This window comes from Dendrobates tinctorius, unplaced genomic scaffold, assembly GCF_039654945.1.
Source record: "Dendrobates tinctorius isolate UK_male_01 unplaced genomic scaffold, ASM3965494v1 ptg000075l, whole genome shotgun sequence".
Taxonomy (NCBI): domain Eukaryota; kingdom Metazoa; phylum Chordata; class Amphibia; order Anura; family Dendrobatidae; genus Dendrobates; species Dendrobates tinctorius.
Genome location: NW_027361743.1, coordinates 32,138,351 through 32,154,271, shown reverse-complemented (window position 1 = coordinate 32,154,271; position 15,921 = coordinate 32,138,351). Strand labels below are relative to the sequence as shown.

Genomic DNA, 15,921 nt, shown 5'->3' with positions numbered 1-15,921 from the left:
TTTTCCCAGTTTTTCGTGGCAAAATTAGGTGCCTCGGCTTATACTCGGGTCGACTTATACACGAGTATTTGCGGTACTCAAAACAGAATTCAGAAATCCTGCCCTCTCTGTATCTATAGTACACTTTATTCCCATTTTCCAGATCACCACCAACTGTTTTCTGTGTTTTCAGCTGATTTTCAAGTTCAACATTTATAGGTTAAAAAAGACATAAAGCAAAGTACACATAAGTCACCTATCACCCACAAGACTCCTTAAGCCGGTTACAATATTTTTTTTTCATCCACAGGTCTTTATAATGGTGTCTTTCAAAGAAGCTTGTGTAGTAATTTAAAGATCCCCACGAAAAATCATATAAAGTATATACTCGTGTATAAGCCGAGATTTTCAGCCCATTTTTTTTATTTTTTTTTTTGGGCTGAAAGTCCCCCTCTCGGCTTATACATGGGTCATATACCTGGGGGTCAGTGGGGGAGGGGGAGCCCTGGGGTGTCAGAGATCATACTTGCCTGTCCTGCCGTGGTCTCTGCAGCCTCGCTTCTCCACTGTCTCCCTTCCTGTCTTCAGCGGTCACGTGGTACCGCTCATTACACTCATGAATATGCGCATATTCATTAGTGTAATGAGCAGTACCACATGACCGCTGAAGACAGGAAGGGAGACAGTGGAGAAACCAGGCTGCAGAGACCGCGGCAGGATGGGTGAGTATAGCGATATTCACCTTTCCCCCGGTCCATCGCTGCTCACCGCTGTCTCTGCTGCATCCTGTGTCAGTGACGTTTAGGCAGCAGGGGGCGCGATGACGTGGTTAGTGCGCGCTGCCCCTCTGCTGGCTGAACAGTCACTGACACAAGAAGCAGCAGACAGCGGCGATGGACCCAGGAGAGGCGAGTGTGGCTTTTTTTTTTTTTTTTTATTGCAGCATATGGGGGCATAGTCTATGGATTCCACCCTTGGCTTATACACGAGTCAATAAGTTTTCCCAGTTTTTTGTGGCAAAATTAGGGGGGTCGGCTTATACACGAGTATATACAATATACACCGTGCCTTGCGAAAGTATTCGGCCCCCTGGAACTTTTCAACCTTTTCCCACATATCATGCTTCAAACATAAAGATACCAAATGTAAATTTTTGGTGAAGAATCAACAACTAGTGGGACACAATTGTAAAATTGAACGAAATTTATTGGTTATTTTACATTTTTGTGGAAAGTCAAAAACTGAAAAGTGGGGCGTGCAATATTATTCGGCCCCTTTACTTTCAGTTCAGCAAACTCACTCCAGAAGTTCATTGTGGATCCCTGAATGATCCAATGTTGTCCTAAATGACTAATGATGATAAATATAATCCACCTGTGTGTAATCAAGTCCCCGTATAAATGCACCTGCTCTGTGATAGTCTCAGAGAGCATCATGGAGACCAAGGAACACAACAGGCAGGTCCGTGATACTGTTGTGGAGAAATTTAAAGCCGGATTTAGATGCAAAATGATTTCCAAAACTTTAAATATCCCAAGGAGCACTGTGCAAGCGATCATATTGAAATGGAAGGAGTATCATACCACTGAAAATCTACAAAGACCTGGCCTCCCTCTAAACTTTCATCTCAAACAAGGAGGAGACTGATCAGAGATGCAGCCAAGAGGCCCATAATCACTCTGGATGAACTACAGAGATCTACAGCTGAGGTGGGACAGTCTGTCCATAGGACAACAATCAATCGTACACCGCAGAAATCTGGCCTCCTTTATGGAAGAGTGGCCAGAAGAAAGCCATTTCTCAAAGATATCCATAAAAAGTGTTGTTTAAAGTTTGCAACAAGCCACCTGGGAGACACACCAAACATGTGGAAGAAGATGCTCTGGTCAGATGAAACCAAAATCGAACTTTTTGGCAACAATGCCAAACGATATGTTTGGCACAAAGGCAACACAGCTCATCACCCTGAACACACAATCCCCACTGTCAAACATGGTGGTGGCAGCATCATGTTTTGGGCCTGCTTTTCTTCAGCAGGGACAGGGAAGATGGTTAAAATTGATGGGAAGATGGATGGAGCCAAATACAGGACCATTCTTGAAGAAAACCTGTTGGAGTCTGCAAAACACCTGAGACTGGGACAGAGATTTGTCTTCCAACAAGACAATGATCCCAGACATAAAGCAAAATCTACAATGGAATGGTTCACAAATAAACGTATCCAGGTGTTAGAATGGCCAAGTCAAAGTCCAGACCTGAATCCAATCGAGAATCTGTGGAAAGAGCTGAAATCTGCTGTTCACAAACGATCTCCATCCAACCTCACTGAGCTCGAGCTGTTTGCCAAGGAAGAATGGGCAAGAATTTCAGTCTCTCGATGTACAAAACTGATAGAAACATACCCCAAGCGACTTGCAGCTGTAATTGCAGCAAAAGGTGGCACAACAAAGTATTACGTTAAAGGGGCCGAATAATATTGCACACCCCACTTTTCAGTTTTTGAATTTCCACAAAAATTTAAAATAACCAATAAATTTCGTTCAACTTCACAATTGTGTCCCACTTGTTGATTCTTCACCAAAAATTTACATTTGGTATCTTTTATGTTTGAAGCATGATATGTGGGAAAAGGTTGAAAAGTTCCAGGGGGCCAAATACTTTCGCAAGGCAGTGTGTGTATATAGATTGAGAGTGTGTGTGTGTGTATTTATGTCTGGGATTGGCATCTGCACCATCGCAATTACAGCCACAAAATTTTGCAGTCACATGTCTGGACCCCGAGAGCGTCATAGGCTATGTTGTGAGGTGAAATTTTAACCCCGCGCGTTCCAATTCACCAAACAATTTTGCCTATTCTTATTTCTATAGTGTTATTGTCCTTCTGTAAAGCTGGAAATAACACAATTACCGTGCCAACACAGACCACCCTCTGACACATACTGCAGGGGAGCCCAGTATCACGCAGGATAGGATTAGATACACAGCTCAGCAGTCAGTATCACACAGGATAGGATTAGATACACGGCTCACCAGTCAGTATCACACAGGATAGGATTAGATACACGGCTCAGCAGTCAGTATCACACAGGATAGGATTAGATACACGGCTCAGCAGTCAGTATCACACAGGATAGGATTAGATACACAGCTCATGAATCCAAAGGGAGTTTGTAGCTATATTCCGTGCTGCCGCTTTAGACAAATTCCAGGAGAATGCTGTATGATTGCAGTGATTTTATTCTACGCGTTTCAGGGGTCTCATTCCCCCTTCATCAGGAAATACCACCAGGAATATAGCTACAAACTCCCTTTGGATTCATGATTTCTTTGGTCGCCTGTGGACCTGTGGATCTGCAGCAGCCGCTACCTACACGCTCTTATCTCATCCTAACCAGGTGAGCATATTTCATGATATACTGTCTTTTGTAACGTGGATAAGACCCTATTGCGCTTTTTTTGTCTCCCCCTTTTTTTTGCAATAGATACTCAGCTCAGCAGACGTTATCACACAGGAGAGTATTAGATACACGGCTGAGCAGACATTCACACAGGATAGGGTTAGATACACATACACATGTTTATCAAAAGGCTCTTGAATGAGTTGAAATTAAAATACTATCAATACTTGGGTAATCGTTTAGTTAATTTGTGTTGCAAATCTGTAGTGTTGAATATATGATGTGAAATGTTTTTATGTGCAATATAATCATTATAATTTGTTATAACTAACCACAGTTGGTTACTATGCCCGGGCAACGCCGGGCTCTGCAGCTAGTGTGTTTGTGTGTGTGTGTGTGTGTATATATAATATATATAATATATATATATATATATATATATATATGAAATTGCAAGAAAAAAATCTTGTAATTGGAAAGATCGGACAATAGAATAATTATTTATTTGTTTTTAAAACATTGAGTATGAGCTCCACATGCAAAAGTCCCAGCACTTACAGCCTTGGCTAATGTCAGCGAGGTTATCAATGACTGTCTGAGAATTGTTCTGCTGGGCTGAATGCACTTAAGGTACTGTCACACCTAGCGATGCACCAGCTATCCCGACCAGCGATATGACGCGGTCAGGATCGCTGGTACATCACTAAGTGGTCGCTAGTGAGCTGCCACATAGGCAGATCTCACCAGCGACATAGCAGAGGACGGGGGTCGCTACTTACCTGTCAGACGAGGCGATCCTGCGTCCTCCCGCCCGGCTCCACGCGTCGCTCGTCTCTCCACAGGAAGCGCCGCAGGAAGCTGATGACGAGAAACAGTCCAGGACGTTCTCGTGCGATCAGCGATAAGCAGCGGGGAAGCCGGTCGTAGGTAAGTATCAGACACAGCGATATCGCTAGCAATGTCGCTATAACCGTCACAAGTTATAGCGATATTGCTAGCGATATCTTAGTGTGACACGCCCTTTATACAAGTCATCAAGATCTTCCCAAGTAGCATAAGCAACATGTGGCCTGGTGTCATGTTGAAAAATGGCTCCTAGGACACTTTGGAGAAGCGGCCGTACCTCTGGTTCCACCACCAAATCCATGTCATGCTGAGTTATTGGTGTACCTGGAGTGAAAACTATAGGTGTCTGGCTACCATCTATTATGCCACCCCACGCCATAACCATGGGAGTGTTTATGTATTGCTTATTTGGCGCCATTAATTGCACAGTGCTTTACACACAACATCACTGTCCTCGATGGGGCTCACAATCTACATTCACTTTCAATATGTCTTTGGAATGTGGTTAAGCCACGCAAACACAGGGAAAATATACAAACTCCTTGCAGATGATGTTGGTGGGATTTGAACCTAGAACCCCAGCGTTGCAAAACAGTGCTAACCACTGAGCCACCCTGCTGCCCATAGAGTAGAACTGGTGCGATGTTCCCACTTCATTTTTTTTTTTTTTTTTTCATGTGGCCTCATCAGATTCAAAGATCGGCGATTAGTGATCCATTCTGTACTGCAAGTGAAATTAATGTCACATACCAAGTCTAAAGTGTCAGTGTCTACACAAAGCATCAGAAGGCATTTTCACGACAATATACTATGAGCCAGATGTTGAGTTACAACTGTTTCATTGACCATCACTATCAAAGGCTATTATGGTGCAGAGCAAGACTGGAATGGAGGTCTGTCCACTTCAGCCGTTGGTCCTGCTTTTGTGTTGAACATCATACTTTGGTCTGGAGACGAATATGGGCAACGCCATGAAGAGGCCTTCAGGAGGAAACGTGAAAGTGCACCAGGAGTTATTTTTCAACATGATGGTCTAAATGTGCTACCATGGCCTGCAGCGTCTCCGGACTTTTCTTCCATCAAGCACATCTGGAATGTCATTGGTCTAGAATTGCACAGGAAGCTGCCAACAGCAAATTTTGATGATTTGCCCAAGTGCATTCAGCACAGCAGGACATTCCTCACACAACCATTAATAACCACATTAATAGCGACCAGGACTTGGCGCTCATACTCCATACTGACTAAATTGAGATGTTTTCAAGAATGCTGCAAAGAACCATAGACACAGCGGTCGGCCTAAGAAACTTCATACTTCATCCAGTAGATGAACAGCAAACACGTCACACTTCCCTTTGAAAGCGGAAGATGTTCATCAACCAGTAGAAGCCAGCTACACCCATCCTCTGTTTGGAGATGTCTGATCAGAAGTTGTCATAATAGAGGAATGACGGCCAAACACCATACCTTCTACATAAAAACCAGGCCAAATGACTCTACTGTGCACAAAAAAACATAGGAACTGAGGAGAAAAATGGCAACATGAGTGTCTGCAAGCAACAGTGAAGCATGGTGGAGACTCCTTGCAAGTTTAGAGTTGTATTTTAGCAAATGGTGTTTGGATTTGGTCAAGGTTGATGGTGTCCACGATGGTATGAAATACTTATCCATCACGTCATACCATCAGGGAGGTGTCTGGCTCCAAGTTTACTCCGAAGCAGGACAAGGATCCCAAACCTACAACCAATGTCATTAAGAACTATCTTCAGTGTGTAGAATCTCAACTTGAATTTGTCTGGGATTACATGAAGACTGGATGGATTTGCACAAGCGACATCCACAGAAGATATGCTATTGGTTCTCCAAGATGTTAAGATGTTTGGAACAACATCTCTACTGAGTTCTTTCAAAATCTGTCAGGTGTATCTAGAAGAATAGAAGCTTTGGTGTTATTTGGAAGGCGAAGTGCAGAGTCACACCAAATATTGATTAGATTTCTCTTACTTTGCATAGTTTTCTACACATCTGCCTAAAACCTTTGCACAGCACTGTGCATTTATACAAGGAGTAATGTTAGAATTATTTTATACCATTTTAATATACTGTGTTGAGTTGACCTTTATCTGTCACTGGCTAGCTTACAACACCTTGTGACTTGTAGACAGACAGCAAATATTTAGTTATCGATTGATTTTTATCCCATGTTTGGGATATTTTTTATTTTTTTTTAGATTTAAAGTCACTGAAGCATATTTGTCAGTAGTATCTAAGGTCTGTTTCACACGTCCTGATATTTCCAGTACTGGAGATATCCAAGTTCAACTCGGTGAGTTCACAGCAGATCACCATGGGAATTTCTCACGGTGAACTCAGTGGCTTTTTCTCATGGTGCTGAGGTTAACACAGTTCAGCCTGACTGGAAACGCAGCCTCAGTGACCGGCAGTAACCTCCATGATGTCACTGATGCTGCGCTTGCAGCAGCTAATTTCCCCAGTGGTTGTCAGCCTGGACGGTCGCATCTTGGTGCCGTCCAGGTAGAAAATGACTTATACCCAGACGTTGATTACTATGTGGGACAGAACGCTGGACAATTGAGTATTGGTTTATTACAGGAGATGAGGGCTTCAATGGAATGGGTGTTAGGTGAGTATAACTGTTTATTGTTTTTAAATAAAAATGGGAAAGTGTTTTCTTTTTATTTCAAACAAAGGACTTTATTCTGGCTGGCTGTTTATTTACCATATAACTATAGGATTAGTAATCGATAGGTGTCTTATAGATGCCTCTCCGTTACAAACCCGTGGGCTTGATGTCACCGGACAATACAAAGGTGACATCAACCTCACAAATCTGAACCCGACTTGTCACCGATACAGGGCAAGTGGGAAGAGCCAGGCAAAGCGCCAGAATTGGCGCATCTAATAGATGCGCCTTTTCTGGGCAGCTGCGGGCTGCTATTTTTAGGCTGGGGGGGTCAGTAACCATGACCCCTTATCAGCTTGAGAATATCAGCCCACATCTGCCTGCTCAAGCAAGGCTGGTTGTCAAAAATGGGGTGGTGGGGTACACCCTGGTTTTTTTTTTTTTGTGCAGGCGGAGGCTGACTACTCCCACCATCCGCTACAGGTGTCAGTTATTAGCATAAGCAGGTGTAGGCTGATGGGAGTAGTAGTCCCATCAACCGCCGCCTACTCTCACTGTGTTCAGTTTAATAGAACGCTTATCATTCTCCCCTGCTCGCACTGATCACGGTACAGCAGGGGAGAATGATGCGAACGGTTTTCAGGACCAGGCGCTGGGGAACAGCGCTAACTGTACCGCTGCTTCCCAGGTGCCGGTACGTGTGGTACTGATGTAATCCGTGTATCCTCATTGTGCATGTGTTCTGGACGTTTTGCGGCCCATGCTGCTGTTAAACGGACATTTTGGTGTATTTTGCCCGCGGACACATGGTCTATGAAAACACACTGACATGCACAGATCCATTCACTTGAATGTAAATGTCTCCGATACGGGTGAAAACTGTCATCACACGTACCAGACACACTGACTTTTGAAAGAGGTCTAAGGCCGGATTCACACATGCGAGAAACATGGCGGAGTCTCGCGTGTTAATACCCGGCACTCAGGAGCGGAGTGTGCGGCCACATAGCAATACATGGAGCCGCACGCTCCGCTCCTGAGTGCTGGTGGCAGAGCTGGAAATTAACATGCGAGACTCGACCGTGTTTCTCACATGTATGATCCCGGCCTAAGGGAAAATTTTGACGTTCAAGAAACCCGGTCCAAGTACCGATCACGACGCATAGATTGGGGGCCGCAGGACACCTGATCTGAACTTGACAGCCTCATGGACAAATATAAGGCTGTTGATTTCAGGTTGGAAATGAGGGAAACAAGGAAAACATCCTCAAGTAGTTTGTATGTTCTCCCAGTGTTTGAGTAGGCTTCCTACAGGTTTTAATTTTTTTTTTTTTCTTCCCCCACCCACACTCCAAAAACATACTAATATTGAATTTAGATTTCGAGCCCTAATGGGGACAGTGCCGATAATGTCTGACGTGATGCCGATTTAATGGCGCTATATAAGCAATGCATAATACTGTAAATAAAACCTTTAGACTAGAAAGTCTTAAAATGCATCTTCCCACTGATTCTGCAGATATTCAGGAGTCTGAGAAAGCCGAGCAACAAACCCACAGTGGCCATTTCCAATTTGTTATACCACTATCGCCATCGACCTGACAACTCAATCATTCAGTGTGAGAGGCTTTCACAGTAGGTGTAAATACAATGTAAAGAATCCCTAAATTTATGTCTAAATTTAAACAATAAGTTGCCTTCACTGTCTAGTAGTCTGCAGCATTTGGAGTCCTGAAAGGTTCAGTCTTGTGGAAATCCTGCAGAAAACAAGAGATGAATCTGCTGATTAGTTCCATTTTCAGCTGGTGGCCAAAAGAAGACTCCTCCAAGGAGCATGGTTTAGCAATCTCTTTCTCTACTGCAGAAAGACCGCAGGAGTGGGGGGAGGCTCCTGCTGCAGCCACTTGTCTTAAAACCCTCCATATACATTAGATCGCTGCCTGCTTAAAGATCATTTGACAGACAGCCATCTCTCCCGACTCCACCATAACCACCAATACTCACTCTGGCCAAAGGCCCTTGCATTCTTTATGAAACAGCCATTGTCTGACTCCTTTGTGTAGATAAGCCGCTGACAGAGCAAATGAATCAGCTGCTGAAATTCAGGCTGCCGGATCCTTCTCTCCCTCTACATCATTTATTGAGGGAAGGTCGTGAGGCCACCATAGACATTGGACTATCAGCTCATTTTAGATTTTGGTGGGTTTGGCGGAGTTTAGTCTTTTGTCGTCACACACAGGACAGTGAGGAGGACGTCCAGAGTTAGAGATGATTAATTTACGGTATATACTTTCATATATTAGTTTAATAGTAATATGAAACAAATAGAATTACAGGTTTGTCCAGGACTTTTACATTGATGGCTTATCCTTAGGATAGGTCATCAATATCTGAGGGTGTGACACGCGGCATCTCTGCTGATCAGCTGTTCCCGGTGCCGGTTGTGGTCAGAAGTGCTCAAATGCGGAGCTGCACGGCTTCCTCAGCTGTATGGCGGCCACAGCCGCGTAATGCACATCCGCCCCATTGATTTGAATAGGTGGCAGATGTGCAGTCCCTGGGCGCAGCCACTATACCCTGATGGCGCGGTGCTGTGTAACTAAGCTCTTCTAGCCAGCATCGGGAGCATCTTAATGGAGGGTGTGCCGGGTGTCACATCCCACCATTCAGATATGTAAAAGTCCCAGAAAAGCCCTCTTGAAGAAACCGATGCACGGATATTGTCTTGTCTTTTGTACATTTTCTGTGCTTAGAGTTTTAACTTTATGTTTTGCAGTGAGACTTCCTTTGGTGTTTTCTGCAATGCCCCTTCCTGTCCTGAGGTCAATGATGTCCAAAGTGATTTTGGAAACTGAGCAAGGTAAAAAGAAGAATTCCAGAAACGACCGTAGATCCGCCCCAGCGAGTTTATATGGTCTCTCACATGCCTTCACATGACTCTACCATGAAGATGTCAAATGCCCCTTATAATAATGGTGGCCAGTGCAGGACCCTTGTAATAATGGGTGGCCAGTGCAGGTCCCTTGTAATAATGGGTGGCCAGTGCAGGTCCCTTGTAATAATGGCATGTGCAGACCGTTCGCCTGACTATTACGGTTGTGATAATCTGAACTTCCTCCCTAACTGAGCTCCTTCCTGTGTTACAGGAGCGCTGTTTGCTTGCATCGCCTGTCTGGAGAGTTTAACAGGAAGCCTGACCGTTGCCGTGTTTAACAGCATCTATGGAGCCACGGTGCTGTGGTTTCCCGGGTTTTCCTTCCTGTTGTCGGCCGTCCTCTGCTTGGTCCCATTTGGCCTGGTGTGGTAAGAACCTTTGTACAGAATATAGTAACCTTCGGGAATTTAATTTGTGTAACACTAATTTCTTCCCAGTAATTGAATAATGATCTAATCTTCCATAATTGAGTTACTGTAATGTAATGATCTGTGGATAGCAGAACTGGCTTGTGATAGGCAGTGAGCACGAGCTATACATTAACCTTATTATATTGGCATAGCTAAGCATGAAAATGCAGAGATTTATGGCAAGAAAAGATGGATCTGGTGTGCCTTTCACGTTCATCCCTGTTCTTATGACCTCTCGTTCTCTTCACATCCATTTATTTGTTCCTCTGGTGAAACCTGCTGGTGTCACACAATTAAAAGTGAGGAGACCATCCGGAGATTGCCCTCCTCTGCATGGCCTTTATGGTTTTCACATCCTTGGCAGCTCTATTGTAGATGGAACATACAGGCCTGTGATTAGCTTAAGCAAGTTATACCATTCCCAAAACAGCACGGCAACTCTAAATATTTTTGGAGGCAAGTACAGCTGTGGCCAAATGTTGTGAGACTGATGCCAATTTTATTTTTCATAGTTTGCTGCTTCAGTGATTTAGATCTTAAAGGGCCTGTGCACACATTGCAGATTTGTCCTGTTTTTCTCGCAGTTTGTTCTCTGATATGACACAAAACCTTGAGTTGCCTGATGCCAGCAAACTGAATGTGAATCCTGAAGTCTCATGCACCCGTTGCTTATTTGTGACTTGCAGATTTATATCTGCAGCATGTCCGATTCTTTCAGTGTTTCTGCTGCAGATTTCATCCATACTAATGAGATGAGGAAACAATCCGTAGCAAAAATCTACTTTATGCAGCGTTATTCCTGCCAGGAGCTGCAGAAATTTCTGCTGCAAATGTTTTTGGGCCATGATTTCTGTGTTATTGTTTCTCTGCCTGCTTTTTGAGGATTGACCACAGGTTCTTCTCAATGGGATTGAGATCTGGGTAGTCTCTGACCATGGACCCAAAATTTCAATGTTTTGTTCATTGAGCCACTTAATTATCACTTTTGCCCTTAAATTGGTCTCCATCAAACTGGAAAAAATCATTGTTCATCACCAAATTGCTCCTGGATCACTGGGAGAAGTATCTCTTGGAGGATGTTTAGATCCTATTCCTTATTAATGGCCGTGTTCTTAGGCAAAATTATTCACGTGTGGGCGCTCACGCATAATCTCGGGATGCATTACTGTTGGCATGACACAGGACTCATAGTAGCGCTCACCTCTTCTCCAATCATTCTTTCAGATTTCCCAAGCAGTTTGATGGATGATTCATCATAGAAAATACCTCTACCCCAGTCATCTGCAGTATAATCCCTGTACTTCCTGCAGAATGCCAGTCTGTCCTTAATGTTTCCAAAAGTCTTTACCTCTCTGCACATATCAGATCCACTGACGCTGCCTGCTGCCATTCCTGAGCAAGTTCTGCACTGGTGTTATGATTACATAGCTGATCCACCTTTAGGAGACCGTCCTGGCACTTGCTGGTCTTTCTTGGGCATCCTGAAGCTTTCTTCAAAGCAATTGAATCTTTCTTTGAAGTTATTGATGATCCGATTAAATGGCTGAGTTAGGGGCAATCTTACCAGCAGCAATGTCCTTGCTTGCAAAGCCCTTTTAAGTGAGTCCTTCACGGTAATCGTGGTTAACAGAAGAAGACAATGATTTCAAGTATCAATCCCGTTTCCCTCTAAAGCAACCAGTCTGCTCTTGTAATTCAATGAGCATAACAAACTGGTATCCGCTTCTTCGTCCTCATTAAAGGAGGTGGTCAGGTTTATAATGAAGGTCCAGAGACACTCTGATTACAGACTTCTGAATCTTCACAGAGCAAGCACCATGCGCTGTTATGCTCCGGTGCCGACAGCGAGACCAGGCGATTTATATGATTGCAAGTATGCAATCTGTATACCCCAGCCACATTATGACTAGTCTTATCCGACCTCATTTTATACAAGTGAATTGAGCGAAGCCAAGCACGTCTAGTCAGGATGTGGCCAGAAGCATGCAAATCGCATACTTGTGCTCTTGCTGCCGGCATCGGGGGGAATCCTCACAACGGACTGTGCATGCGTAGGATAACCTCTTTAACACTCCTGCAATAAAACTTTCTCCTGAGCTAACGAGACAATCACTGAAATTCTGTAAATGAGTAATTTTGTGGCAGGGCTGAAAATCCATCGAAATGGGGTTTTGTGGTTGTTAAGTTAATTTTCATGGCACCAATCTAGAATTAATACAAATTGCCCCTATCAAAACTGAAGCTGCCACCCTTGTGAAAACCAAAATTTGTGTCACTCAACTTTTGGCCAAGACTATACACTTCCTGTGGTACGGTAGCATCTTGCAAGAGACCGGTTAAATCCACAGGCACACAAAATGTGTGTATGTGTAAAATAATTGTGACGCTAGTCATTACTCATGGATAAAGAGGCCTGAAATCAAAAGCCAGGAAGGTATGTCCTAGACAGAGGGGTGAGACAAAGGCGTAGTCAGGAAACAGTTTAAGGTTACTATTCCAAGAAGGTAACGGATCACGACAAAAGAGTTGGCAAAAGGATGGTCAAGACAAATCCTGGGTCAAGCAGCAACAACCAGAATACCAGATTAGGAGCGCAGAGTAAGCACACACCTCATGAACAAAGCTACAACTGGCACCAATGAAAGGCAGAGTAATTGATCTGGACAAGAAGCCCCGGCACACCCTGGTCCTGATTGGACGACTAAACTATCAAACATGACAGCTCAGTACGCCCCAGCATCCTATTGGATGGCAGACCTGTCTGTCATCATTGCGGTAGCTCAGCACGCCCCATTCCTAGTCCGAACGGCCAAACTATGATTCACACTGCATCCAAACACTCGGGAGGAATCGTGAAAATATCGATTACCTGGCAACCTCAGCAGTGCTGTTTTTATCAAGGATTAGAGATTTCAGACTATTATGTTTCGATGGTTCATGCATGTACATAGAAGCAAACCAGCCCTTACATATGTATTTATACATGCCTGTATTTGATTTTAAAGGGGTATACTATTTTCCATGGCCAAAAGACTGCAGCCAGGAGGATTTGAATGGAGCTCCTGGTCATGCATGCCATACTCTTTATAATAAAGCGGCAGGGCGCATGCCGGAGCCGCTGCTCTATTAATCTGCTTCTTCCTGCAGTCTTTTGGCCAAGAGAGGACCGTTCCCTGTTCTGGTGATTGGTGGGGGTCCCAGCAGTTGGAACCACTTTAACCTGACATTTATGTAGACTGGAATAGCCCTTGAAGTACTCTCGTGGGCTGTGGTCTCCTACTAGGGCCTACATCACTCCTATGGGTCTGTCATGTCTGCTCTATAAGCAAAGTCTCCAGCTAAGATCTTATTTTCTTACTTCAGGCTTTTGCTGTGCATCGGGTATCAAGAACGGGACCACGTTCTCCTGATTAACGAGGAATCCAGCACTGAAGCAGAATCGTAGCACAATGTCTGACACTTTAGAAGAATCGGTGAATCTTTCACTCTTGTGGGAAATGTGCTGTGAATTATCCTATTACTGCTCTTCTCAACATGAGCCTGGTTTTGATTTTTCATCAGATTCGGTAATGGCAGAGAGATATCTGCAGATCCTCCCACACACCATAAGAATCTATGATAACTGTAACATGTATACAGTTTAGTGAAGAGGAACTCCAGCCGTCCTAACTTCCCTGTCCCAAAATGGGTTTTATTTAACATTGACTATTTTTAAGAGAAACCTGTGATATTAAACATACTGTCCCATCATAGGCTTCAGGTTATAGATCAACAGCAGATTTATGTATAGTTTCGTGGAAAAATATTCACTAAAAGTCTGGGCTAAGGAGTCCAGTGGGCGGTCCTAATTGTGATTGACAATGGTCTATGGATCATAAAAGGAAGGCTTCTATCAATTGAGTCAGTCCAGCCATCGTAATTAGTCGGTAAACCCACCCAATGAGCAGGATTTCAATAAATCCTAAATTGGGTCTGTTTGTTTCACTAATCTTTCTCGGTCCACCACGGTGCATGGACTATCTGCGGCTCTACGGACCTGGACTATAAAATCTAGTAGGCACATAAAAAAAAAAAATTGGATATTTTTTTTTATTTTGGTCACTATTAAAAATAAGAAATCTTGCAATTATCACACTGGTTTGTGGGTATTTTTAGACTTCAGCTTCCCATTGTTTCAGGAAACAACACATGTACATAGCCACAATGGTTGGTTCCTGACCATATCTCTATATTGAAGCATCTAATGAGTGTGTGCAATGGTAATTCTGAAAGGGAGAGTGAGCAGGATAAGGTGTGATATCACTTAACACATCATCCACCAATTACAGTATTAGCTGTGTATTAGGGGGGTTACCTGTCACTGTAATCCTGCCTCTGATGATAATGAGCCTGCTAAAAATTCTGTGAAAGGACAGGAAGTATGAGTATGTAAAAGTCCCAGTGGCCAGTGTGAAACCCGCAAGGTTACTTTATTGTATTAATTAATATAATAAAAAACACATAACATTGCCCAAAGTTTTTAAAAATAGAAGTAAATATAAAAAAAAGACTGATTTGAGCAAGGGGTCATTTTCTGATGAAACATTCCCTTTAAGTAGGCTTTTTAAGGGGAACTAAAACGAGCTAGAACTAGATTTCTTGTTGCTCATGTATTAAATTTAACATCTTGCATTGATTCTTGGCACTTGTTCCTAATCAAGTTTAAAGAAGAATGGACTAAAAGATGTTCAGCTCTTTAGGATTAATTGTGGTATTGGGGGGGGCATTATTTTTAGATATCACAGATGAGGGGAAAAAAAAGTACTTTTTAGTTTTATTTACAAACTAACAAACCCATCTCTAGCCCACGTGTGGATCTGCTGGCACTCTGAAAAACCATTAGCATAATAATCTAAGGCTATGTTCACACATTGTGTTTTTGCTGCGTTATATTTTTTTCTGCAGCCAAAACCTGGTCTTCTGCCTGCAAAAAAAACTGCATCCAAAACATTGGTTTTGCTGTATTTTATCTTCATTTCTTTTTTTCTGCATTTTTCGGGATACCAAAGTTCATCTTGGCTTCCACCTTGCAAGCACAAACAATACAAGATGTCAGACCACCAAAGCAAGACGTACATGAAACCGTAACACATGTTTGCAACAAAAAAAAGGGCAATTTTCTCAAGTTATTTAAAGGGAAGATGTTTATTAGGTAGGACATTGTTTATTCTTATTAGGTAGGACATTGTTTACTCTTATTAGGTAGGACATTGTTTACTCGATACACTTCATTAATTTAATTAACAGTAATTGAATTAAACTATGCTTTAATGGGAGAAACAAAAGGATTTCTTCGAAAAAAAAAAAAAAAACTTTTTATGTCTGAAAAAATGGTGACTTATGAGCATAAATGAATCCAGCATTTTTGAAGTGCAGACGTAAACTAACTTTATGAGGGCATGAAAAAAATACACACTTGCAAACGTAAAAAGAGCAGAGGAAGTTGAATTGATGTTTCTCCTGGCGTTACCTGCAAATTAGGCCGGTTTCACATTTGCGCTTTATGGCGCAGCGATGGCTTGCGCACGGCCGCCGCTAAGCCCCGCCCCCTGCCGGCTCCCTGCCCACTCCATCCGGTCATCGCCGCCTACTAGCGCACATGGACGCTTGCGATCTGCGCACCCTATCTTTAGCATAGGGTGTGCTGGCCGAGCGCTAGCAGGATTTTGC

At 43.2% G+C, this 15,921-nt stretch overlaps 1 protein-coding gene across 8 annotated transcripts in view; it reads left to right on the top strand.

Moving 5' to 3' along the window:
* SLC46A3 (solute carrier family 46 member 3) overlaps window positions 1-15,116 on the top strand; it is a 47,136-nt gene extending 32,020 nt beyond the window's left edge. For all 8 annotated transcript variants that reach the window (XM_073583155.1, XM_073583151.1, XM_073583152.1 and 5 more), the window contains 3 exons: window positions 9,644-9,727; window positions 10,014-10,170; window positions 13,576-15,116. In XM_073583155.1, coding sequence (XP_073439256.1) covers window positions 9,644-9,727; window positions 10,014-10,170; window positions 13,576-13,657 — 323 coding nt within the window. In that variant the 3' untranslated portion in view covers window positions 13,658-15,116. The remainder of the gene's footprint in view (window positions 1-9,643; window positions 9,728-10,013; window positions 10,171-13,575) is intronic.
* The last annotated feature ends 805 nt before the right edge of the window (window positions 15,117-15,921 follow it).